This window comes from Bos indicus, chromosome 6 (genome assembly GCF_029378745.1).
Source record: "Bos indicus isolate NIAB-ARS_2022 breed Sahiwal x Tharparkar chromosome 6, NIAB-ARS_B.indTharparkar_mat_pri_1.0, whole genome shotgun sequence".
Lineage (NCBI taxonomy): Eukaryota > Metazoa > Chordata > Mammalia > Artiodactyla > Bovidae > Bos > Bos indicus.
In genome coordinates, this window is record NC_091765.1 from 73,078,894 (window position 1) to 73,104,943 (window position 26,050).

The 26,050-nt window shown below is 36.7% G+C and overlaps 1 protein-coding gene across 1 annotated transcript in view; it reads left to right on the forward strand.

The window, feature by feature from the left end:
* POLR2B (RNA polymerase II subunit B) overlaps positions 1-26,050 on the forward strand; it is a 43,910-nt gene that overhangs the window by 4,642 nt on the left and 13,218 nt on the right. The window contains exons 3-16 of the mRNA XM_019962813.2: positions 2,533-2,683; positions 7,369-7,481; positions 7,608-7,827; positions 8,183-8,341; positions 11,592-11,756; positions 13,504-13,700; positions 13,851-13,970; positions 14,729-14,915; positions 17,926-18,069; positions 18,313-18,452; positions 18,552-18,663; positions 22,016-22,170; positions 23,296-23,494; positions 23,788-23,956. Coding sequence (XP_019818372.1) covers positions 2,533-2,683; positions 7,369-7,481; positions 7,608-7,827; positions 8,183-8,341; positions 11,592-11,756; positions 13,504-13,700; positions 13,851-13,970; positions 14,729-14,915; positions 17,926-18,069; positions 18,313-18,452; positions 18,552-18,663; positions 22,016-22,170; positions 23,296-23,494; positions 23,788-23,956 — 2,231 coding nt within the window. The remainder of the gene's footprint in view (positions 1-2,532; positions 2,684-7,368; positions 7,482-7,607; positions 7,828-8,182; positions 8,342-11,591; positions 11,757-13,503; positions 13,701-13,850; positions 13,971-14,728; positions 14,916-17,925; positions 18,070-18,312; positions 18,453-18,551; positions 18,664-22,015; positions 22,171-23,295; positions 23,495-23,787; positions 23,957-26,050) is intronic.

A 26,050-nucleotide genomic window follows, 5' to 3' on the forward strand; every position in this document is an offset into this window, starting at 1 on the left:
CTGAAGATTGTTTTGTTAAAAATGTATTGAGTTTATGGGATGTAAGTATGTATTTGTTTTTCCTATTAAATGTGGACTATAAACTTCATACTGAGACATTTACATCTTCTGTGATTTTTAGTATTAAACACCAAGAGACATTTTACTAGGAAACAGTAACCAGCTAGATGTTTGGAGGATGCCTGTATTTGGTGATCGCCAGGGAGAAAGAATGTTTTGATCTTAGCCAAAAAAATAGTTGTCAACTTATGTGGCAAATTGCTGAAGGATTAAATACACTATTTAACAAGTCCATGCATTTAATGTTTCTTACAGAATAAAATGTTGTTTGATTTTTACATTTTAATTGCTTATAGGTACTTTAACTATGGTGAGATGATGTTTTGTTTTTCCACTATTTGATATCAAGTGATCTTCCCAGGCTTGTGAATGTGATAATACTTAATATCATAGTGACTTTAGTAAGATGACTTCTTGTACATCAGTCATGGTAGTTGTTATTTAGTCACTGTGTCTGACTCTTTTGTGACCCCATGGACTATAGCCTGCCAGGTTCCTTCTATACATGAGATTTCCCAGGTAAGAATACTGGAGTGGTTTGCCATTTCTTCTCCAGAGGATCTTTTTGATCAAGGGAATGAACCGACATCTCCTGCATTGGCAGGTGGATTCTTCACAACTGAATCTGGGAATTCAGGGAAGCCCATCATAGTAGTAGATACCATAAATAAGAACTACTCATAAATAAGAACTATAGGTGTTTAAAGGGTGGCATTCTAATGAGGTACTGTTCTGATGATTTGGGGAAAAGTAGCTATGGTTCAGCTTCCTGGGAGGATGAAACTTGTCCTTAGTTTTTAAAAAGATTTTTAATTGTAAATTGTCCATAAAACCATTGTTGTTTACTTTTACAGCTAGTGCCTTCTATGTGTCTCTTATATACAATGGCTGACCCAAATGGTTGTGAGAAATTTCTTTCCTGTTAGCTCTCAGTCTCTACTGAAGGAAATTACCTTCACAATTCTATAAATATGTACTTACTTTTATTTATTTATTTGGCTGTACCAGGTCTTAGTTGTGGCATGCGGGAATTTTTAATTTTGGCCCACGAACTGTTAGTTGTGGCATGTGGGACCTAGTTCCCTGATGGTGGATCAAAACTAGCCCCTGCATTGGGAGCATGGAGTCTTAGCCACTGGACCACCAAGGAAGTCTCTGCTTCCATCATTCTTAAAGCTGTACCTTATATATGGGTGATTGTTACTGTGTTCTCTGCCATAGAGAACTTCTGATATTGGTAGCCATAGGTGACTGAATCAGGGTGGGACCCAAAGCCAGCGAATCTATAGGCTGGCCAGCCATCTGTGAGATGATTTCCTGATGTGGAATTGGGAAGCTGATGGTTTGTTGGGCTATGCATGGTGCTCAGAAAATTGGTGTGAGATGAGGGAGCTAGTTAATAAGCAAAAGGGGCTAGAAGCTAGGTCCAGCTATGCAGCTCTTCCTGTGTGGTGGTGAGGGGAAAGAGTCTTCTTACAAATAGTAAGTTGTTTCTTTTTGAGCCTCTGTCCTTCATTGGGGCTTTCACTGTTTGATTTCTGTGTCTATACCACTAGCTCTGATCTCTCAACCTTGCTCCATTTTTAATGATCAGTCATTTGCTAAGTATTTTCACTTAAATGACTTTGCCTCATTTTACCTTTAACATATACAGAATAAGATAATCTTTAACCTAAAATTGAAATTCTTAACATGCTATATTTTAGTCATTGACATCATCATCTTTCTTATTAAAATTAAAGTTCTTATTTTTATCTTTTTTTTTCCATGCTTTTTTTTTGTTATATAAGTTTCAGGTGTACAGCGTTATAGTTCAACATCTAAATATACCACAGAGGGATCACTGCCACAGTCTAGTTATCATCCATCATTTGTATCACTATACGTTTTACTCCCTTCACCCATTTCACCTATAACACTAACCGCCTTCTCTCTCTGGTAACCTCTTATCTGTTCTCTATGTCTGTGAGGTTTTTTTCTTTTGTCTGTTGTTTTGGGTTTGGGTTTTTTCCTTTTTTTTTTTAAGATTCCACATATGAGTGAAATCATGTGCTATCTGTTTTTCTCTTATTTATTTCTCTTAGCGTAATATTCTCATGGCCCATCCATGTTAACATTTTTCTCTTTGACTATACATTTTCTTTAGTTTCAAGAAATGTTTCAAAGAGATTGGATAAAGTTTATAAGGGATATTTATAAGTTAGGGCTTCCTTATAGTTCTTACGTTGTGTTTTAGTAATTTTACCCACAAGTATAAGTCTCATTTCCCCAGACTTAACAATAAGTTCTACAAAGAAAGTGTTCCTACTCTCATCCCCTTTTTAGATACATGATAGTATTTTATATAGTGATGGATAAGAGTAATTTCTATTTCATGATTAATATTTGTTGAATTTAATGATAATGAAAATGGGGAAGTATGCTAGAAAACATCAGTGAGTTGTAACTGATTGTAAACTCATGTTTTCGCAGTTCCTATTTTGATGAGAAAGGTTTGGTGAGACAACAGCTGGATTCTTTTGATGAGTTTATTCAGATGTCTGTTCAAAGAATTGTGGAAGATGCTCCACCTATAGACCTACAAGCTGAAGCTCAGCATGCTAGTGGAGAAGTTGAAGAACCGGTAAGATGGTTACTTTAATAAAGTAACATAAATGTATTGATTCAAAATTTCAATCCTTTTCTCACCTGGCTTAAAGGTTAAAAAAGAAAATAGGTGTTTTCTGTAGTGTACTTAAAACAGTTTCTATCAGCTCCTGATTTATTCTTACTAATGGAGAGATGCATTTTTGCAAGTAATGCAGAACTGTTAATTCTTATACAGATAGTAGGTATTTAATAGGAAGAGGAATCTCAAGAGATATGATGAGCTACTAAGAGAAGCAAGCCAGAAATAGTCATATTACTTCAGAAAATCCTCCTTTTGTCTTTCCAAGTGTAAGGAATCGAAAGAAAAAGTAGGTGAAGAACTTCCGCCTTGATTATTTGTTGCATGAAATACATTATTATATCAATATAAGAGATAAGGGAAAATCACCCAAATATATCAGCTCTTTTAATTTTTCTAAATTCATTTGTAGTCTTTTTTTTTTTTTTTAACACATGCATGTTTTCAGCATTGTTAAAATCATAGCAGGGCTATCATTTTAGAATCTAGTTTTAAGTGAGTGATTGTAAAGAAGTGTGTACGTAGTCGAAAACAATGACTGTCCCTAGTTTTTTTTCTTTATTTTTAATTGGAGGATAATTGCTTTACAGTGTTGTTGGTTTCTGCCATACAGCAACATAAATCAGCCATAGGTATACATATTTCCCTCCCGCATGAACTTTCTTCCCACCCCAGTTTTTTTTTTTTTTTTTTAAGCACTATTTGTTTATTGGCTGCGTGGGTTGGGGGATCTCAATTTCCCCCACCAGGGATCAAACCCAGGCCATAGCAGGGAAAGCCCAGAATCCTAGCCACTAAGCCACCAGGGAATTGCATGTTCCTAGTTTTTGAGTAGAGAGACAGCTTGATCGGTTTTGAGGGACAGGGAAAACTAAAAACCAAAACGAGGTAGAAAAGAAGTAGAAGTAGACAGAGGGAGAGATTATTATTTCCTGCCAGATCAGTCCCTCTTCTCTGTAGCTTGTCTCATGAGGGCTGGTAAAAGTTTAGGTGGAGATACTCCATAGACTTTGCTCTTAAGAACAAAAATAATTGACTCTTCTGGCACTGTGTTGGAAAAACAGGTATAAAATGTCTTTTTTTTTTTTAATGTATGGCATTTTTTTATATATGGTCTTTTCAAAATGAGAGATAACAATATAGCATATTCAGAGTTCCAAAATAAGTACTATGGAAGAGAGAGATCTCTCAAGCTTTGGTATCAGAGCTTAGTGAAGAAGACGGGAGGGAGTTAAGCGGACCATGAAGGGCATTTGTCATAGTAGAGAAAAGATATTTAATCATTTCAGCAAAAGATACTTCATGAATTTGGCTTGTGGTTGGAATGGAGGGACCACTGTAGTCAGTATATTGTTTTTGACTTGATCTTTTTTCGATAGTGGAAGATAAGATGGAACTAGGTTTTCATATGCTTGGATGTCATTGGCTATCATAGGAAATTGTGGAAAGACTGTCATAGAATGTATATAAAGCATTATTTTTAAAAGGTTGCTTTGGAAATGGTGTTTACTGGGAATGGCAAGAGACTAGAGTCAGATACAAATTTTGAAATAGCTTAAGTTTCAGATAATAATGCCCTAAACTAAGGTGATAGTGGAAATGAGTAGTTGGATGACTTAATTCCTTTTGTTTCATTATCACCAGTAGTTCTTTTTGCTCTTTGCCTACTCCAGCTTGGGGAACTTGGGTATTAATGATTTTCCTTTAGTGATCTGCTTAGTTCCATCTTTTCCTTTTCTGAGGTTTGATTTAGAGAGAAATTCTGTATCCATTTAACTCTGAAAAGTTCTCATGGATCTTGTTTTATTGGGTATCAGATATTTAATTGAAAATTTTTCTTTCTCTTCTCTTTCTTTTCTTTAACTGTGAAATAAGCTATAGTCACCCATGGTTGGAAATTCTCATTTCTTTATGTAGAATAGTAATTAGGATTTTATGTTGTTGTTTTCTTTTTATTCCTCTTTGCACACAGTATTGTAAGAAGGTGGCTGTCATACTGATTCCATACATCTCTTACACAGAAATGCCCCCTCAAGGATTCCCAGTTATCTGCCCATGGGACTTGGCAGTTAGTGAATGGGGCAGAATGCTAAGTCTCAGGAAGTTTTCTTGAGACATTTTTGTGGGAAGTTTTGGGTCAAAGGGAGAGATGAAACTCAAAAATGAGCGTTCCATCCTTCATCTTCCTGGGGAAATTCTAATCCCAAAGGTTTTCTGAAGAAGGGCACCTCTCTCGGTGACCTCGGGATGGGTGGTGCCCAGACCTACTGCCTGGATTAGGTTGAGGCAGAAGAGGACAGCATTAAGCAGCAGAGTTCACAGACCCAAGGCAGAGAATTGAAAAGCCAGGATCAGGGTAAAAAAAAAATTCAGCTGTGTTTGAAATATAGAATTTTGTAGACCCTCTTCGATAAAATTTAAATCACTGCTTCCATGCTGTCCTTTCCTATGTTCCCAGTATTTTTTTCAAGACTAGAGGTCTGGGCAGTAAGAAGAAATAGGGGAAAATTCCTAGACTTGAAATGCCACTCCCCATCCCCACTTATTCTGTACAAAAGAATTCTCTCTCCCTCCCCTTGCTGTTGGGATGAAGGCTGTGTAGAGGCAAAAGGAGGAAAGCCCTCAGCACTTCCTGCTTTGAAGTTTAGTTGCATCACAGGGCACAGAAGTGGAAGAGAAAATACAGGCTCTAGGAGAGCGTGGGAGCATAATCCAGTCAAAGAAGAAAGAGGGTGCTTCCCCTGCCCTGTGTCAGATGTGCTCAGAGCTTTCCTTCCAGTACTGACAGGAGTGAGAAGGAAGGGGAAGCGTGTACAGGTTGGGGTGAGGGTGGGGCACCTACAGACATGATGGAGTCTAAATCCCTGTGACCCCAAGATGATCCTGCAAGCATCACTTGAGGGACTGGATGAGAAGTCACCCAGGAGCTCTTCTTGGATTTTTTGAGAAAGTGAAGAGCCAGCTCAGCATTCAGAAAACTAAGATCACGGCATCTGGTCCCATCATTTCATGGGAAATAGATGGGGAAACAGTGGAAACAGTGTCAGACTTTATTTTTCTGGGCTCTAAAATCACCACAGATGGTGATTGCAGCCATGAAATTAAAAGATGCTTACTCCTTGGAAGAAAAGTTATGACCATCGTAGACAGTATATTAAAAAGCAGAGACATTACTTTGCCAACAAAGGTCCATCTAGTCAAGGCTGTGGTTTTTCCAGTGGTCATGTATGGATGTGAGAGTTGGATTATAAAGAAAGCTGAGCGCCAAACAATTGATGCTTTTGAACTGTGGTGTTGGAGAAGACTCTTGAGAATTCCTTGGACTGCAAGGAGATCCAACCAGTCCATCCTAAAGGAGATCAGTCCTGGGTGTTCATTGGAAGGACTGCTGTTGAAGCTGAAACTCCAATACTTTGGCCACCTGATGCGAAGAGCTGACTCATTGGAAAAGACCCTGATGCTGGGAAAGATTGAGGGCAGGAGGAGAGGGGGACGACAGAGGATAAGATGGTTGGATGGCATCACCGACTCAATGGACATGGGTTTGGGTGGACTCCGGGAGTTGATGATGGACAGGGAGGCCTGGCGTGCTGCACTTCATGGGGTTGCAGAGTCGGACATAACTGAACTGAAAAGCCAGGAATGGTGGTCTTCACTGGAGTGACTGCTGGATCTTCTCTTGGCTGACTGCAGCACCTGATATTTGATCTGCTCCTTAATGCCACCGGGTGTACCACTTTATGGGAATTACTGTCTCGGATCACCCCTGCATCTATGATTTCTTCCACAACCGAGAAGAATGTTCACCAGCAGAGCTTGCTTTCTACATTTTCCCTCAGCATCTGATCTCAATTAGTTGAAGAAGCAGTTCAAAACAGCCATGAACTTCAGCTCATTTTTATAGGAGCTGCCAATCATACAGAAATAGAGATTGATACAGCTTTTGTATACCACTTTCAGGCTTTCTAAAAGGGCAGCTTCACTGTCAATCCTATGGGTCTTGTTGAAAATATTCTTCTCAAAGGCCTTTTGCTTCTTGATGCTGGTATAGGTGTCATTGTACGTGGCAAAAAGTTGATCTCCTTCATTGTCCAGAATAAAGATGTCTTTGACCAGTATACAGGAAGGGTTCCAAAATCAGCACCTCCATTTTGCCCTGCGACTGGTGCTGACATCTTCTGTTATGTGTAATTGAAGAGTTAGGTTTACTTTTTCCCATGTCCTGTTGATTAGTTTAGAACACGTTTCTAATTGTATGAATTTATCTTTTCTTTGTTTTCCGGTAACTTTGTTAACCTAACCTCAGCTAAGGAGAGGGCACATGAAGCAGCTGTACAGATCATTAATGCAAATCCATTTTAGTTGTTTGACATGAATTCAGAGCATATGATATATGCTTAGTCTTTACAGTCTCTTTTTGTCTTCCACCTTAAGAGAGTGATGAAGTATAAAACTTGATGTCTATGGAATATGGATAGTGACTATGGAGAGTCACTATTTTAGTAAGGTGGATTAACTTTGGCATTTTCTACAGTAGAGCTGTTTCTACTCAAAATATTAATGTTGATTAAAACTGAATCATTAAATTTTTTATGGAAAAAATTATTTACTTTTTTCCATGGTTTTTTGTTTCATTTTAGCCAAGATATTTGCTGAAGTTTGAACAGATTTACCTGTCCAAGCCCACCCATTGGGAAAGAGATGGTGCTCCATCACCAATGATGCCAAATGAGGCCAGATTAAGAAATCTCACGTAAGAACCCATGTTTCTTTTCCAGCAGCTAATTTTGAAATAAAATTCAGAAAATAAAATTTTGGCCAGTTGAGAGTTTTAGCAAATACCTTACTATTAACTTGTGATCTACTTTTATTTTCAAAGGTACTCTGCTCCACTTTATGTTGACATAACAAAAACAGTCATTAAAGAAGGTGAAGAACAACTTCAGACGCAGCATCAGAAAACTTTTATAGGAAAAATTCCAATTATGTTGCGTTCAACTTACTGCCTATTGAATGGCTTAACTGATCGTGATCTTTGTGAGTTAAATGAATGCCCCTTGGATCCTGGTGGCTACTTCATTATTAATGGATCAGAAAAGGTATAATAGCATTATTTATAAAAAATAACAAATGATCATTAAGCTCATGAAAGTTGAAATTAAAAAGTAAATTTTGTGTAATAATCTGGAAGTAGCAGTTGAATTATTAGGCAGGTGACATCTGAATTTATATTAAACCAAAACTTTGTTTAGCTATATATAATATACACTAGAAATCTCGACAGTTTGAGCTTAATATGTTGCAGTTAAGTGTTTATGCAAAATGGAATATGTAAAGTTTAAGAATTGTTATTTCAATGAGCTTGTACAGTCAGATTAAGATGCAGCTTTCACTGTTCTTTGTAATTCAAAGACCTTGTGTGTTTTATGGCTATAACTTTTATTGTCCATGTAGGTTCTGATTGCTCAAGAGAAAATGGCAACAAACACAGTCTATGTGTTTGCCAAAAAGGATTCCAAATATGCCTACACAGGAGAGTGTAGATCATGTCTGGAGAATTCTTCTCGACCCACCAGCACTATCTGGGTTAGCATGCTGGCGAGAGGAGGACAGGTATGGAATATTACATGATATTGTTTGGATTTATTCCTTCTAATCTAGTTCTGTAAGTTACCAGGCTGCATGCTTTGTCAAAAAGTTTTTCTGGAACATATTATCAGTGTTGTATGAAAGGCACTTTCAGTTCAGTTCAGTCGCTCAGTTGTGTCCGACTCTTTGCGACCCCATGAATTGCAGCACGCCAGGCCTCCATGTCCATCACCAACTCCCAGAGTTCACTCAAACTCATGTCCTTTGAATCGGTGATGCCATCCAGCCACCTCATCCTCTGTCGTCCCCTTCTCCTCCTGCCCCCAATCCCTCCCAGCATCAGAGTCTTTTCCAATGAATCAACTCTTTGCATGAGGTGGCCAAAGTATTGGAGTTTCAGCTTCAGCATCATTCCTTCTAAAGAACACCCAGGACTGATCTCCTTTAGAATGGACTGATTGGATCTCCTGCAGTCCAAGGGACTCTCAAGAGTCTTCTCCAACACCACAGTTCAAAAGCATCAATTCTTCGGCGCTCAGCTTTCTTCACAGTCCAACTCTTACATCCATACATGACTACTGGAAAAACCATAGCCTTGACTAGATGGACTTTTGTTGGCAAAGTAATATCTCTGCTTTTCAATATGCTATCTAGGTTGGACATAACTTTCCTTCCAAGGAGTAAGCGTCTTTTAGTTTCATGGCTGCAGTCATCATCTGCAGTGATTTTGGAGCCCAAGAAAATAAAGTCTGACACTATTTCCCCATCTATTTCCCATGAAGTGATGGGACCAGATGCCATGATATTTGTTTTCTGAATGTTGAGCTTTAAGCCAACTTTTTCACTCTCCTCTTTCACTTTCATCAAGAGGCTTTTTAGTTCCTCTTTACTTTCTGCCATAAGGGTGGTGTCATCTGCATATCTGAGGTTATTGATATTTCTCTTGGCAATCTTGATTGGAATCCAGCTTGTGCTTCCTCTCGCCCAGCATTTCTCATGATGTAATCTGCATATAAGGTAAATAAGCAGAGTGACAATATACAGCCTTGACATACTCCTTTTCCTATTTGGAACCAGTCTGTTCCATGTCCAGTTCTAACTGTTGCTTCCTGACCTGTATACAGGTTTCTCAAGAGGCAGGTCAGGTGGTCTGATATTCCCATCTCTTTCAGAATTTTCCACAGTTTGTTGTGATCCACACAGTCAAAGACTTTGGCATAGTCAATAAAGCAGAAATAGATGTTTTTCTGGAACTTTCTTCCTTTTTCCATGATCCAACTTTGTTATTTATTAATACTTACTGCTGTGTAACAGATTACTCCAGTAGCAACATTTATCATGTCACAGTTTCTGGATGTGGATTAGCTGGGTCCTCTGGTCACAAGGCTGCAATCAAGGTTTTTGGGCCACAGTCATTATAAGGCTCATTTTTGTGGTTGTTGGCAAGATTCAGTTCCTTGCCACGTGGTGCCCCTCCATATAGCCCCTGACAACATGGCAGCTTGCTTGTCACAGTAATTGAGCAGAGCCATAGAGCATATGAACAACATGGAAACTGCCATCTTTTATGCCTTAATCTCAAAAGCAACATCCTTTCGTTTTTGCCATGTTCTTTTTGTTAGGTGCAATTCAGCACATCCAGTCTATTCTCCAGGGGGACCACACAAGGCAGTAACAGAGGCAGAGATCATTGAGCGCCATCAAGAAGCCACCCAGCATAGGCATGTTACTTACGATAATGTAATCTAACAATAGCATTTCTTGACTATAGCTGTGTGCCAACTATGTTACTTGATTTAATTTTCACGGTTCTCCTGGAAATTTGTTGTAACTAATTTCGTGTATATTTTTATTTGTTAAAATTTTTAATGTAAGTCATATATGAACATTAAAGTGGTTCAGAAAAGTACAAAAAGTAGTCTTCCTTTGACCTCCAAATCTCTTTCCTCAGAAGCAGCTACTTTTGATAATTTCTCATGAGACCATTCAGAAATAGTCTTAATTCAAAAACAGTGTTTGCACCTTGCTGGTATCTTTTAAAAACAAGTTTAGATCAGCAGTTTTAAATTATTTCTGAGATGTGATGCTCCATGTATGGATGTAATATAATTTATTGAGCCATTCCCTTGTGATGGACAGGGAGGCCTGGCGTGCTGCGGTTCACGGGGTCTCAAAGAGTCGGACACGACTGAGCGACTGAACTGAATTTGTGATGGATGTTTAGGTTTCCAGTCTTGTGCTCTTATAAACGCTTTTGCAGAGTGTAATGTCACTTTGATGTTTTATAAAGAAGAACTTGAACAAAGAGGTTTAAGGGCCTCAAGTTAAAAATCCCATGTAGAATAAGTGTTTTAAAGAATTAAGATGGTTTTCTCTTGTGACTGGGGGTAGAATGGAGCCCAGCTACAAGTGTTTGAGAAAGATCCCCAGGTGATTGTGATGTGGATTCTTAATTGATAAGTGTTTGGCCTGGATTATGGAGGCCAGAAGTATAAGGAACACAGTATATTAGGGAGATTATCATGGAAGCTATGGGCAAAATCACTTAATCAGAGACAGAGAAAGGAAAATCATCTAGATTTAGTGATAAAGTTTGATATAACATGAGGATGACTCAAGATTCTATGGTTCTTTCCAGAATTTTCATTTACTCAGTTAAGGAATGGGGCTTGGGGACCCATGTTGTTTTATTTAATTCCCTGGAATATTCTCATGTGAAGCCAGAGTTGAAAATCACTAAGGACATTAAGGACACTATCAATATCTCAATGGACATAATCTCAATATGTGACTTTTTTAATATTGAATAATCATTCATATTTGGAGATAGCTCACCAACCAACTCTCAGTTTATTTTTCGTTCTGTTCTTAGCTTTTTCCCACATTTGCCTGTCTGTTGTCTCTCTTAGCTTCCCTTTATCTATTTCTTCCAAACTTCCCAATTTTTTTGGTTGGGGGAAAGGACAAAGGGTAGTCTGTGTTTATATTCTTTTGTGGCCAGAGTTTCCAGATACAGTCTTGAGGTATTCTAGAGAATCTTGGCAAACAGAGTAGAGAATGGAAATTCTCTCAGGTCTGAATGACCAGCCTGTCTGTCAAATAAGTAAACCTGTTGCAGTGGTTTTTGAAAACAGCCATAGGACATTCCTTAGAGTATGAGAGGCATGCTTTTTTTGAAATACATACAATGGACATTTATTTGAAATGGTTCTAATGATGTTTATATATGGCTGTAATCTCTGTATTCTCATATTCTAATGATTTTTTTTCCTAGGGTGCAAAAAAGAGTGCTATTGGTCAACGTATTGTGGCAACGCTACCGTATATCAAGCAAGAAGTTCCCATCATTATTGTGTTTAGAGCGTTAGGTTTTGTGTCTGACAGAGATATTTTAGAGCATATTATTTATGATTTTGAAGATCCAGAGATGATGGAAATGGTAATGTGCATGCAAAACGTATTCATAGTGTTTTTCAAGAGATTTAAAGTTACCAACTGTTGTTAATCCTAAAACACAAAAGAAAGCTGCTCTGAAGATCAATTTAGCTGTTGTAAACCCCATTCTATTTACTGTATAGCAAAAGCCTTCAGCCCTGCCTTGACTTCTTTGCCTGACAATTCTATGTAAAATTGACCTGAAAACTAGAGGAAGCCAGAGTTCATTGACAGCATAAGGAAGAAATAGTAATAAGGAAAATCATAAAGGCACACTAGTCTGATGCAGTTTAGTAAGGGGAAAAGAAGAGTTGATATCTTAAAAAAAAAAAAAAAAAGTATTTTTAAACCATTTCAAACTTACAGAAAAGTTACAAATAACTCCTATATAGTCTGTGCCTGTATTTAGCAGCTGTTACTTTTGCCACATTTGTTTTAGGATTCTTTTTATCTATGTATATACATTGTTTTTTTCTGGATCATTTGAAAGTGAGTTTAGGCATCGTGCCCCTTTATTCCTAAATACTTGAGTGTATATTTCATAAGAATCAGGATATTTACTCACATAATCATAGTGCAGTTTTTAAAATTGGTATTTTGGTGTAGTATATACTGTTAACCTGGAGATCTTATTCAAGTTTTTGCCAGAGATATTGATAGTGTCCTTAATGGCATTTTTTTTCCTGGTTCAAAATCCAGTCACTCATCCATTACATGCTGTTTTTAATGTTTGCTTAGTCTCTTTTAATCTTCCCCTGTCTCTTTCTGTTGTTTCATACCACTGAAGTTTTTGGAGCGGGTAGGCCATTTATTTTATAGAATATCCTTCAAGTTGGATTTTTCTGATATTTCCTCATGATTAGATTCAATTTACGCCATTTCTTGGCAGGACAAATCTAGAGATCATAGTGTGTGCTTCCCAGGGCATCAAGTCAGGAGTCACATGATGTCATTTTGTCTCATCATTGGTAATGTCAACTTCACAGCAGCAGCTGTTAAGTTCTTCCACTGTAAAGTTACTACTTTTATGGGAAGGTTTGTTGAGTCTAGATAAATATGCATTTCCTCATCAACCATCCTTGTCTAAGGAGTACTTGATATTCTTAAAATTGTCCTGAATTATCCAAAGTCTTTAAGACTGCAGAGAAATAAAGTAAAATATAGGCTAAACATTGGTTACAAAGTTAGAAAGTGAAGTATATTTTAGTTATTAGAGTATTTATTGATATGATTACATGACAAAATGGATTCTGTTTAGATTTTACTTTAAGCTTTTGTCAGTAGTTACTTTTTTCCCCTTAATACTTAAAGATAAGTATTTAGATAGTTAAAAGAAAGGATAAACCTCTTAAACCAAGACTGACAGCATTATGACACATTTATTCATTTGAGCTTAGTTTGAGTGTTAAACTTCTCTAAATTGATTTTAGATATTTGAAAGGAACTTTTTTAAGCTATTGTTTATTAAAATGTAAAAAAAAAAAAAAAAACAAACGCAAACCCACTGTGCTCTGTTATAATGGAATTATTTGTATTTTTTTGGAAAGTATGATTGTCCATGCTGATCATTTTTTTCAGAGGTCCCTAGATCAATAATGTTTTTAAGTTCTAGGATTTTGTGGTTCCTTGAATTTCTAACAATATTTGCGTATTTAGTTAGGGGTTCATAGGGATATTTAACATATTATAAGTTGACAGTTGCCTTATCTTAAAGATAATTTAAAAATAATTTTATTTTAATTAACGGATAGGTTAAACCATCACTCGATGAAGCTTTTGTCATCCAAGAACAGAATGTTGCACTAAATTTCATTGGTTCAAGAGGGGCAAAGCCTGGTGTTACCAAAGAGAAAAGAATTAAATATGCCAAGGAAGTATTACAGAAAGAAATGCTCCCTCATGTTGGCGTCAGTGATTTTTGTGAGACCAAGAAAGCTTATTTCTTGGGGTATGTCATATTTCATTGTTTTAAGTTCTTTGCCAAGATGTGGTTGAGATGAAGTTTTCCTTAAAGCTGAAAATGTCAAAATTGATGTTTTTAATATATGTTGAAAAAGGAAAGCCTAAACCATGTGCTTTCTCTTTTTCTTTTTTAAAGGTACATGGTTCATAGGTTGCTGCTAGCAGCTTTGGGTAGAAGAGAATTAGATGACAGAGATCACTATGGAAACAAAAGATTGGACCTTGCTGGACCACTACTTGCATTCTTATTTAGAGGGTAAGAGATTATAGAACGATACTGTTACAAGTAGATAAATTTCACTTTAGATTGGTTACGGCACATGGAGGTGCTAAAAAACTATCTTGGCATGCATAATGGGTACATGTGAAGTTAGCTACATTCTTTGCCAGTTGTGCAGTTTAGTTCTGCTTCATATCTGAGAATTTCAAGATTGTGGGAACGTTTATCACTTGTTAACATTTTCTTTATTCCTCTCCACCATTGCAAAGCATTTGAGAAAGCTCAGTTATTGATTGACTTTCTGAGTGCTGATATTGGAATTTTGTTAGTTCTGCTTTGCAGTTTATAAAAACACAAAAGCTAGAGAGGAAGCAGTGGTTGTGTCAGAATTAAGGTTATACATGATTTTTATTTTATTCTTAATATGTTTTTATATTTTCTATAATGAACATACACTACTATAATTGGAAAAACTTATTTGTAAAAATTATGTAGACAATTTAGCACAGAAATGATATTAGCAGTGTTTTGTGCATGTTCTTGTATTTATTGTGTTGTATATTAGAGTTTTTCAATCTTGTTTTTTACCACCCCACTAAGGACCCTCTTTCGACTATTTTTTCCCTTACTGCTTTGCTTGTGTATGTTTTTGTACTGTATGTACATCTGCTTTTTATATAAAAAAGAATAACCCCCCCGTCTCAACCACTTTTCGCCTCCTTGTGGGCAACAGTGTCCTTGTTAAAGAATTCATATTACAGACCTTGACAAGTTTAAAACATTTTATTGGGCAGAATGTTTAAGAATTTGCTTAAAGAAGTACGGATCTATGCCCAGAAGTTCATTGATCGTGGAAAGGATTTTAACTTGGAATTGGCAATTAAAACAAGGATTATATCTGATGGCCTAAAATACTCTTTAGCTACTGGAAACTGGGGTGACCAAAAGAAAGCTCATCAAGCCAGAGCTGGAGTATCTCAGGTAAGGATGTCAACTGTGACTACAGGTTTGGTAAGAAAACATTATGAAACTAATAGAATCTTCATTTATTGAATGTAAATTGTTTTCCCTTTTTTTTTTTTCTTGGTTAGATATAAAAGCACTTGGAGGCTTTTGAATTATGAAAGTGAAAATTTTCTTAAGTTAGCTGTTAGCATTACTAAGAGATTTTAAAGTTTTGACTCTCATCAAGATATTTAATAAATTCACATAGGTTCTTAGGAGGTGAAACAGTCTATGTTCATGAAATTTTTGTCTTAAAAGTTCCATATTAGAAACTGATACCCAGAGGATAAATTATTTTGTGTAATGTAATACTTCTAAACTGATTTCTGTATGTTGCCCTGTTTTATGTACAGTGATTGCAGTAGGTACTCTCAGAATGATTAATGGGGGAAACATTTTACAAAACTGTCTCACCAGGTGTATTTGTTTTTTGTAATTACTTTTCATATGAGATTTAAAACTTACCATGTACATGTTTAGCTTTATGGAAGGGATCTCCCCCTCATTTGCTTTGTTTGTTTTTTTTCTTAAAACAAGCCTATACCAGTATCACCTGATTAATTTGGCATTCAGACATGAACTTTAACCTCTTAATTCCTGGAAGTCTAAGTATCTTAAGAATTATGGAAGGATGCTCATAACCCAGTTAAATTTCTAGTTTCTTTTAGTTTAGTAAGGATTTGTTGACTCTAGTTGATGTTTGTGATGCTGGGTTCACAGGTTGATTCCAGCCCTCAAGGAGCTCACCATCTATTAGAGGAAACATTTGTCCTTATATATCTCACTATGCCTTGAGCTGAATTACGATAAATGCCATCCTGCCAATTGAGTTCAGTTCCTGGGTTTTAAGATGTGCCAATAGCTCTGTCACACATTGGATCTGCAAAGAATGAATAAAACATGATCCCTGATCGTTAGTAGCTTACAGTATGTACTCATAGATGGAAACAGATATTACAGCATGGTGCAGGGAGTATTAAATGAGAGCTATGCATGCTTGCTCTGTGGGGATGCTGGAGAAAGGCATATAGGACTGCCTGAGAGTGTGAACAGAAATGTTTTCTTTAGGAGTTGGCATGTGAGCTGGGTCTTGAAGGGTAGTTGAGAAATAGCCCAAGCCTTGGAGGAGGGCAGAACCGATAGCTCATAGGAAAACTGGAGAAAATTTCTTAATATCCTGAACAAAGGGACAGAGGGAGAAAAGGGCTCATGTATGTGGGAGGAGCTAGATCATTCTGCTACTGCTGCTAAATCACTTCAGTTGTATCCGACTCTGTGCGACCCCATAGACGGCAGCCCACCAGGCTCCCCCGTCCCTGGGATTCTCCAGGCAAGAACACTGGAGTGGGTTGCCATTTCCTTCTCCAGTGCATGAAAGTGAAAAGTGAAAGTGAAGCCGCTCAGTCGTGCCCAACTCCTAGTGACTCCATGGACTGCAGCCCACCAGGCTCCTCCGTCCATGGATTTTCCAGGCAAGAGTACTAGAGTGGGGTGCCATTGCCTTCTCCGCTAGATCATTCTAGTGTTTTCAAATCAAAGTGGGAGAGTTAGAAATGTGGGGTTGGAGAGGGGAGCGTGGGAACAGCTTGTAGAGGGGCATTCATTTTTGCTTTTTAGGTAGCTTCACAGTAAATGTCATTGTGGAGAAAAGATTTGAGAAGGGCATAGTTGGTGGCAGAAAGATTGTTGCAACAGGCTCAGTGAGAAATGGTTAGAGCCTTCAGTAGAACAGTTCTATGGAGGTAGAGAGTGGAGTCAGATTTGAGAAATATTAGGAAGTTTGTGATTAGATGAATGATGGAAAACTCTATAGAACAGAGAAAAGAGAACAGTTCTTCTTGGAGGTGATCAGATGTCTTCTATAGAAGTGGTAGAATTTCACCAAGCAGAGCAGAATGGGGAGTGCATTCCATCCTGTGGCAGTTGTGGAGGTGAGAAGTGTTTGGCAGTGTGGATGGAGTACAGCAGTTCTGAGGACTATAGTAGGGGAAGGTTGTCTGGGACTTCATTGAAAAGAGCTTCAGTGTCATGCTCCTTTAGCTGGTGGGGAACTGTCTGATATTTTTTAATTCAGTGAGTGATGTGAACTTACCTATATCTGTGTTTTAATAATTCTGGTAACTGAGCAGAGTAGATTGGAGAGGACATTGCAGGGACTTAGGAGCTAATGATAGTAGTACAGGTTAAGAGGTGAGGAGCTGGTTTTTTGCTGTGACATTGGGAATGGACGGTTTAGTTTTTTCGGGAAGTTGGGAAATAGAGTTGACAGGATATGTTTATTGATGCATGAAAGGAGGAAGTCAGAGAGAAAGATATCATGAGATTTCTAGGTTGGGAGATAAAGGGAGGGGTGACACCATTAACCATGATAGGAGATTTAGGAAGAGGAAGGAGGATGGATTGTTGTAGGTGTGGGGAAAGAGGTGATGTGTTATTAGGTACATTGAGATTGTGTTGATTACTTTATATCTCTCTAAGTATTACCGTACTTACACAAGTATTACCTTGCTTAGTGTTCTGTAAATATTGAATCTCTGTGTTGGGTTCAGAGGCCTCAACCTGGAACAAGTTCTGGGATGGGTTAGTGATGTTTGCTATGGTCAAAGGAATGAGAGTTGGTAGCATATAACACTTAGTGGCTGATGTTTGCTAAGTAGTGTTGTAGGTACTGGGATACAACGGAGAACAAATCAAGTTAAAAAAACCCCACTACCATCCAAATGTTTGGAGATAGGCCATAAAACATTTATGTGGCATGTTAGAACTATATGTCATACATTTGCCATCCTTGCTGTAAGGGTCAGTTAAGTTACAAGAGTGAACAGAATTATCCAGGGCAGATTGGAGAAAGGAAGGATGGAAACTGTTGGACACTGAGTGGATTATATGTGAAAAATATGACTTTGCCTCATTTTAGTATTTGCCAAAAATACGATAGTGTAACAGAAATGCCCAAGCTCTATAAAGATTTGTTATTGTTTTCTAGGTATTAAATCGCCTGACTTTTGCATCTACTCTTTCTCACCTGCGTCGTTTAAATTCTCCCATTGGTAGAGATGGCAAACTAGCAAAACCTAGACAATTGCATAATACATTATGGGGAATGGTGTGTCCTGCTGAGACCCCAGAGGTAATACATTAGAATTTACGTTTAAGACAAAAAGTACAAGAATTATCATGTAGAGTATAATTACTTTTATAAGTAACTTTTAATTTTATTTAATTATTTAAGTATAGTATAGAACTAATATTATAATTTTGTTTTTAGGAAGTAAGAATATATTCTGAAACCAAATTGGAGGGGAAGTGTGGAAAAGAATTTTGCAAGGCATGTTAAATCAGTATGAGTAATATGTACTTTATTTATTCCAAGGGCCATGCTGTAGGACTTGTGAAGAATTTAGCCCTGATGGCTTATATTTCAGTTGGATCTCAACCTTCTCCAATTTTGGAATTTTTAGAAGAATGGAGTATGGAAAATTTAGAAGAAATTTCTCCTGCAGCTATTGCTGAGTGTGTATAGATGCAATTAAAAAAAGAAACTTGTTAATTTTTGGTTATAGCTTATTACAAAGTTACTAAGTACAAAATACTTTTGGTTTTCTATTTTAGTGCAACCAAGATTTTTGTTAATGGCTGTTGGGTTGGAATACATAAAGATCCTGAACAACTTATGAACACACTCCGGAAGTTGCGGCGTCAGATGGACATCATTGTGTCTGAAGTAAGAATCTTTAACTATTTAAGAGGACATGATCTCTGGGATTTCTGAACAAGGCATAAGGCTAAATGAAAGTTGTCTTTACATTGATATCTTTCTTGAACTGGTGTCCTTTGAATTTTAAAGTGCGTTGTCAAAAGTCTAGATAATGTTTTGAGTTAGATTTAATAATAAGGTATTGTTTACTTTAATGCCTTAGATATATACATCTAAAGTTTTGACATGTAATTTATTACTAAATTATATTTTGGAATTCAGATTACATTTTAAAGTGTATTCTTGTGAGAATCTTTTTGTGAAGCTGACAGTGCTTTTAAAGAAGGAATGATCATCTCTGATAACTTCCTTTGTTGGAATCCAGAGATTGATTCTTGAAATGTGATACACCTCTATTAGATTCTTTTATGTTTAGGTGGATGTTGAAGTGCTCTGGGTATAGGATTTTGTTTTTTAATCATCAAAATACCAAATGAACTTTATTCCTCCCCAAAATATGGCTTTTGCTTTCAGTGTAATACATTGAGGGCTGGGCTCAGGCTTTTTTTTTTACTTTCCCAAATCTGCACCTTTGGGTCTTTCTGGGTGAAAGTGGATTTGGAGAGAAACTAACATACTTAAGCTGGCCACCTGTCTACCTAGCAAAGCAGAGAATCAAGGTTTGGCTACTCCAAGTCTTCCTCTAGCAGGCAGACTCTGGGTTTTGAGCCAGGGGTATTTAGAGCTTGAAGTCAGGAGCAGCTTGCTTTACTTGAGGGCAGCAGGCAGAGAGAGAGAAAGCCCAAGAACCAGCATTGTGTTTTTTATGATTGAGAGTTTTGTTAATGTCATTTGTTTCTGTTGAGGTTTGCTGTGGTCTCTAGGATAAAATTTAAGTTCTTCATGCTGTTTAGGCCTCTTTACCTTTCCATGGGCCTTTTCCCTCAATCTGAAATGATTGTGCTGCCTGTCCCATGCCTCCTCAAAAACGGGTAATAGGGAGAAGGTGTTTTTTACTTTTTTTTCTAAGATAAATCTCACTAATTCTGAAAAACTCTAGTATTAACTCTTGTCTTCTTCAGGATACTTTACCTGACCCCCCAGTTTGATTTAGATCAGAGGTTGGCAAACATTTTCTTTAAAGGAGCAGATATTAAATATTTTAGTCTTTGTTCACCTTACAGTGTCTGTTGTGTATTCAGCTGTGCTGTTGTAGTGAAAAGTAGCCGTAGACAGTACACAAATCAATATAACTTTTTTAAAAAAAATAGATGGCAGGTAAGGGCAGATTTGATCTGTTGGGCTCTTCACTGAGCCCCTGATTTAGACCTATCTCTGTGACTATATATAGCATATTTTCCTTGAATAAGTTATGACAAAATGCATATACCAGATAGTAACTATTGATTTATGTGCCTGCTTCTCTCACTATACTGTTAATGTCTCAGAGGCAAGGAATGTGTCTTAATATGACTTTGTATTTTCAGTTCTGAGTGTGTTTCCTGATATGTAGTGTCTGACAGTGAGTGAGTGTTTGAACTGTAAATCGGCCCTGTGTCCTTGAACTGGGCTGTTTAATCTCCTATTGGGGAATGTTGTTAGGAGCCTCTTAGTAGGAGAATTGTATATATTTTTTAGGAGTCTAGTAGTTTTTCTTTTCCTTTATGTCTCCTGATAACCAGAGGTTCTCATCTTATCCATTTATAACTTTAGCTTTGTGTTGGACCTGTTAGGCTTTCCTGTCAGTAGTCTTCTCGAGAACACCTATTTCCTTTGGAATACAAGATTCTATTTGGCCTTTGAGGAGACACAGCTCAGTTTATATCTCTCTGTTAAGACAAAAGAGCTATATTCTGTTATTGTAATATAATATTTTATATTCTATTAGGAATTCTCTAAGGATTCAAGGAAAGCATTTGAGAATGCTGTTCTTGGTGTTTTTGCTCTCACACACAGTTTCATCTCAGATTTTTTCTAAGGATGGGAAGTGGGCTAAGAATGTGGGACATTTTCTTTTTCTTGGCTTTTGACTCTTTATACTTTGGGAGAACTTAGTGTTTTTTGATTAAGCTTTAATGATTTGCTGTTGTTTTAAAACTGAATAATCCAAACTTTTTCTTTAAATAAACCCAATCTTTTTTTTTTTTTTCTATGGCTACGTCGTTATGTGGCTTGTGGGTCTTAGTTCCCCCACCAGGTATTGAACCTGGGCCCCAGCAGTGAAAGCGCAGACCAACAGGGAATTCTCTACCCAATCTTTTCTTTAATAAAAGTATCCAGTTGTTATTTCACTTTTTGAAAGTACTTTTATGTAGAAATACCAGTCTATTTTTCCATTTCCCAACTCATTAGCAATTCATTTCTTAGTTGACTTTTAAGATTATATATTAGATCTAGAAAATTCACTGGAAATTTTTATTTGTTTACTTCTTGATATTGGCACTTCAGATTCTGTAGTGCTTTTAATATTATGTTCTTTATTGTAAATTTTTCCAAAATATTTTTGATATTTTCCAGGAATATATTTTCTAGCACTATCCAGTAGAAATGCAATGTAAGTTACATAGACAATTAAATTTTTGTAGTAGTCATGTTAAAGAAATTAAGGGAAAAAAAAAAAAAGGTATTTCCTGGCGGTCCAGTGGTAGGACTACGTGCTTTTTCTGCCGAGGGTATGAGTTCAGCCCCTGCTCGGTGAACTAAGATCCCATGAGACACGTTGTGTGGCAGAAAAAAGAAAAGATAAAAAGAAATAGATGAAAATAAATGTGTTTTATTTAGCTTAATACATCAAAAATAGTATAATTTCAACATATAATCCATGGAAAATTATTAGCGATAAATTTTATCATTGAAATTCAGTAAGTAGTTTATACTTAAAGCATATCTCCTTTTAGAATGGTCACATTTCAAGTGCTTAGTAGTGACCTGTGGCTAGTGACTGCTGTATTAGACATATAGATTTTAAACCATTTGCTGATAGACTATCATGAGAAGTCAGGCTTACGATTGGGAAAGCTTGATTGAAGCAGTGACACAGGGCTGGATATTGAAAGGTTACACAGTGAAGTATATGTAATTATCAGAGACAAAAATAAGAAATTGTCACATACTAGTGTTTTGATATCCAAAATACATTTTATTCATATTTTATTTTGCATGACATTACTACCAGATGTTGTTCAGCTCTATAATTATCAAGGTTAAATATTTATCTTCTATAAAATTTTAAATTATACCTAGGTTTTTAGCATATTGAACAATGATCAACTAAGATCTGTTAGTTTTATCTGATAATTTATTAATGTTATTTTATCTCAGCCTTAATGATACAGAGAAGATATAAATTCATGAGACTATTTTGTCTTCTTATGTGTAGGTTTCTATGATCAGAGATATTCGAGAGCGGGAGATTCGGATCTATACAGATGCAGGCCGTATTTGTAGACCACTTCTAATTGTGGAAAAACAAAAGCTGCTTTTGAAGAAGAGACACATTGATCAATTGAAAGAGAGAGAATATAACAATTACAGGTGAGAACATGCAGTTAGGAAAAAAATGAGATATAATTAAAATGAGATATAATTAACATGACATAAAACATTTTAAAGTATCATTGAGTGGTTTTTAGTATAGTCACAAGATAGTACAACCATTGCCACTATCTAATTCCAGAATATTTTCTTTGACCCAAAAAACAAAGAAACTCTGAACTCATAAGCAGTTACATTTGTTGTTCTTTTTTTTTTTTTTTAAGTAAGAGACTTGGGGCTTCCCTAGTGGCTCAGACGGTAAAGAATCTGCCTGTAATTCAGGAGACCAGGTTCAGTCCTGGGTTGGGAAGATACCCTGGAGAAGGGAATGGCTATCCACTCCAGTATTCTTGCCTGGAGAATTCCATGGACAGAGGAGCCTGGCAGGCTACAGTCCAGGGGGTCATTATCAGTTGTATACAACTGAATGACTTAACACTTTCTTTCAAGAGACTTGTATCGTCTTATTTAAGAATAAAAGTCTTTGTGACATGGTAAAGACTATCTCTACTAATAAAAAATGACCTACATAGGCTCTGAGCTTCCACTGCTCGGAGGGGACTCAGGTTTGATCCCTGGTCAGGGAACTGGAATCCCACATGCCATGTGGTATGGCCAAAGAAAAAGAAATAACCTATGTGATGAAGTAATATATAACATAATATGAAAATATACTAAATTTAATTAAAAAATCTTTTACAATTTATTACTAGTGATATATGAATGTATATAGTTTTGTTGTAAAAAAAAATTCAAAAAATAGATGTAATAAAATATATAAAAGCCTCCAGTTCACACCTTCCTTTTCGAAAGTAAGTACTGTTACCAACTGGGGTATATATTCCTCCAGACATTATTCTTTGTTTTTATATACTCACCCCCTAGCCTCACAAGTAGGTTCTTTAGATCAGAGCAGATAAAAACAAACTAATAGTAGTTACAGAGCCATACTTTATGTGTATTGTTCAGTAACTTTTTTTTTCCCCACTGTTAACAATAATATATGTATTTTAAGACTCTTCCTATAAGAGTACATACAGATATAGGAATACTCTTTATTAAGTAGGAAGCCTAGTTAACTAAGATAGTTGAGGAAGTAAGGAAATTAAATGAATTCTTCTTTAGTTGGCAGGATCTTGTGGCCAGTGGGGTGGTAGAATATATTGATACTCTTGAAGAAGAAACAGTGATGCTTGCAATGACCCCAGATGATTTACAGGAGAAAGAAGTAGCTTATTGTTCCACATATACACACTGTGAAATTCATCCATCAATGATTCTTGGTGTCTGTGCCTCTATTATTCCTTTTCCTGATCATAACCAGGTTGGTACCAGTTTTTAACTATGCTTTGTGAGGAATTGGGGGGAAGTAAAATAAAAATTAGAAATTAGTCTATAGTTTCTTCTGAAAGAAAAGCCTTGTAGTGTAAAGGCTATGGATTACAGCATTTAATATGCATAATTCTTGTTTTTGACTCTTAATAGCCATAATTGCTTATTCCAGAAAAAGTAGAAACTTTACCAACCATATTTCTGGTTTATGAAGTACCCTGTAGAGTCTATTTATTTAGAAGTAAATACATTTTCATTGATTGTGCTTTTCATTTCTACTTTTAGTCCCCTAGAAACACATACCAGTCTGCTATGGGTAAGCAGGCTATGGGGGTTTATATCACCAACTTTCATGTTCGTATGGATACGTTGGCCCATGTTCTGTATTATCCTCAAAAACCACTTGTGACTACACGGTCTATGGAGTATCTACGATTTAGAGAGCTGCCAGCAGGTATGTTCAGTTTTGTTCTACATTTTGTAAGATCCTGCCATGGTTAAGGCATTTTTGTGGGTGCTTTGAAGGATTAATAAAATGCATATGACACAGTCTCGGTTCTCATAGAATTTACACTGTGGCAGGAAAATATGAGCACAATTAAATAAAAAGGTAAATGTGTGGAAAGTATTATGATGGAGATATAGATTCCTTTGGAAGCACAGAGTGAAAGAAATGATTGATTCCTATTGGAGTCTAGTGCCAATTTCATGGGGGAGGTAGCATTTTGACCCAGAGTAAAGTTGACGAAAGGGTAATTGAATTTGAGAGATGGTTTGAACTAGGGCCTAGAGGCATGAAGGCAACTGTCAGTACTTAGTTCAGTGTGGATGGAGTGTAAATGCATGGGAATGGTACTTGATCTCATGAGATGGAAACAGCGCGTTGAATTTTATTTTGAGAATGAAAATGTCTAGCCTTTTTGAACACGGAAGTACTACAGTTGGAAGTTTATTTTGGATGTCATGCTGGCTGCCACCTAAAAAATAGAGTCAGATATGGTATTAAGTAGGGAGATAACTTAGAGGTTCTTGCAGTGGTCTAAGTGAGAATTGGTACCGTTCTTACTAAGAAGTGAAAAAGTATAAGGGGTTGAAACACCTGTTGAAATACATTTGATAGGACTTGATTACTGTTTGGATGTGAAATTATGAAGAGAGGGAAGAAAGGAATTGGAAATATTGTTGGTCTTCTCGGCTTGGGTGATCTAGCAGAGAGAGAGACTATTAATAATATTGGGAGCATGTTAGAAGAAAGAAGAGGTTCTATTTTTAAAATTAAGTTTTATTGGATTATAGTTGATGTACAGTATTGTGTTATATTCTGCTGCACCGCACAGGGAGTCAGTTATACGTACATCCACTCTCTTTAGATTGAAAGAAGAGGTTTTAGAGGTAAGATAACAAGTTCAGTTTTTGACATGTTGATTTTGAGTTGCTGCCACATCATCTCAGGAATGATCTTCCAACAGTGAGTTGCAAATACAGTTAGAAGAAATGTCAAATCAAGAGCTGTGAAGTTTTTGCTATGTTAATGATAATTATAGATGACTGAAATTGCTCAGGGAAAATTCAGAGTGAGAATAAAGTCAGAGACAGCCAGAACTTGGGGAAAAGAAATCAGGAGGAGAAGAGATTTGAAATGAATCTGATAAGGAGAAAACCCTGGAATTTCCAGGAAGAGATTTCAGAACAACAGTTTCTTGAAATAGTGCAGAGAAGTCTGAAGGGTATAAGAGAGTTGAATATAAAGGAGACAGCATGGTTCTTCCACACAGTTGTTGTCTTACCATATTAGCACAATTTTGGCTTTGACTGTGGATAACATTTAGTAAAGTGTACCTTGTAAATAGTGGCTTTAAATCATTTACTGTAATATGGGATCTAGCATTTTGATAGCAGATTCTCAACAGCTTAGAATGATTTAAGAGTCCTCCACAAGGGGTTACTCTTGTCTAGAAAAAGAAACTAGAAAAGCAGAATCTGTTACTCTGTCTGCAGTGTGCCGGGATCTTTGGTCTGTGTTTGCAGTGCCGGTGTTTTCTTGACATTTAGATGATAGTTTCTTAATGGCTAGAGAAGAAAAGAAATATTGTGAAGAATTGAATTTGAAATAGAATGTTCCTTTGGCACTGATATGAAGTGGTAAGGGCATGGCTGGTAGGGACCACGTGCCTTTCAGTTTTGTTACTGCTTCATGCCTTAATCTTGTCAGCTATTTTAAAACTTTATTTTGAGATAATTTAAAGCTTGCAGAAAAGTTGCAAGACTATTAAAAAGAACTCCCGTATACTATCCATCCAGATTTCTGGGTTCACATTTTACCACACTTGCAGTGTTCTTTCCCTTTCTTTTTCTTCCTAAACCTTTTGAAAGTAAGTTGCAGGCCTGGAAGCCCCATCACTCTTTAATTTTTCAGTGTATATTTTCTAAAAACAAAGATATTCTGCACAGCACATCTGTCACCATCAGGGGGTCAGCACTGATCCCCATCTAATCAGTAGTCCCCAAATTCAGATTTTGCCAGTTGTCCTCATAATGTCCTTTATGG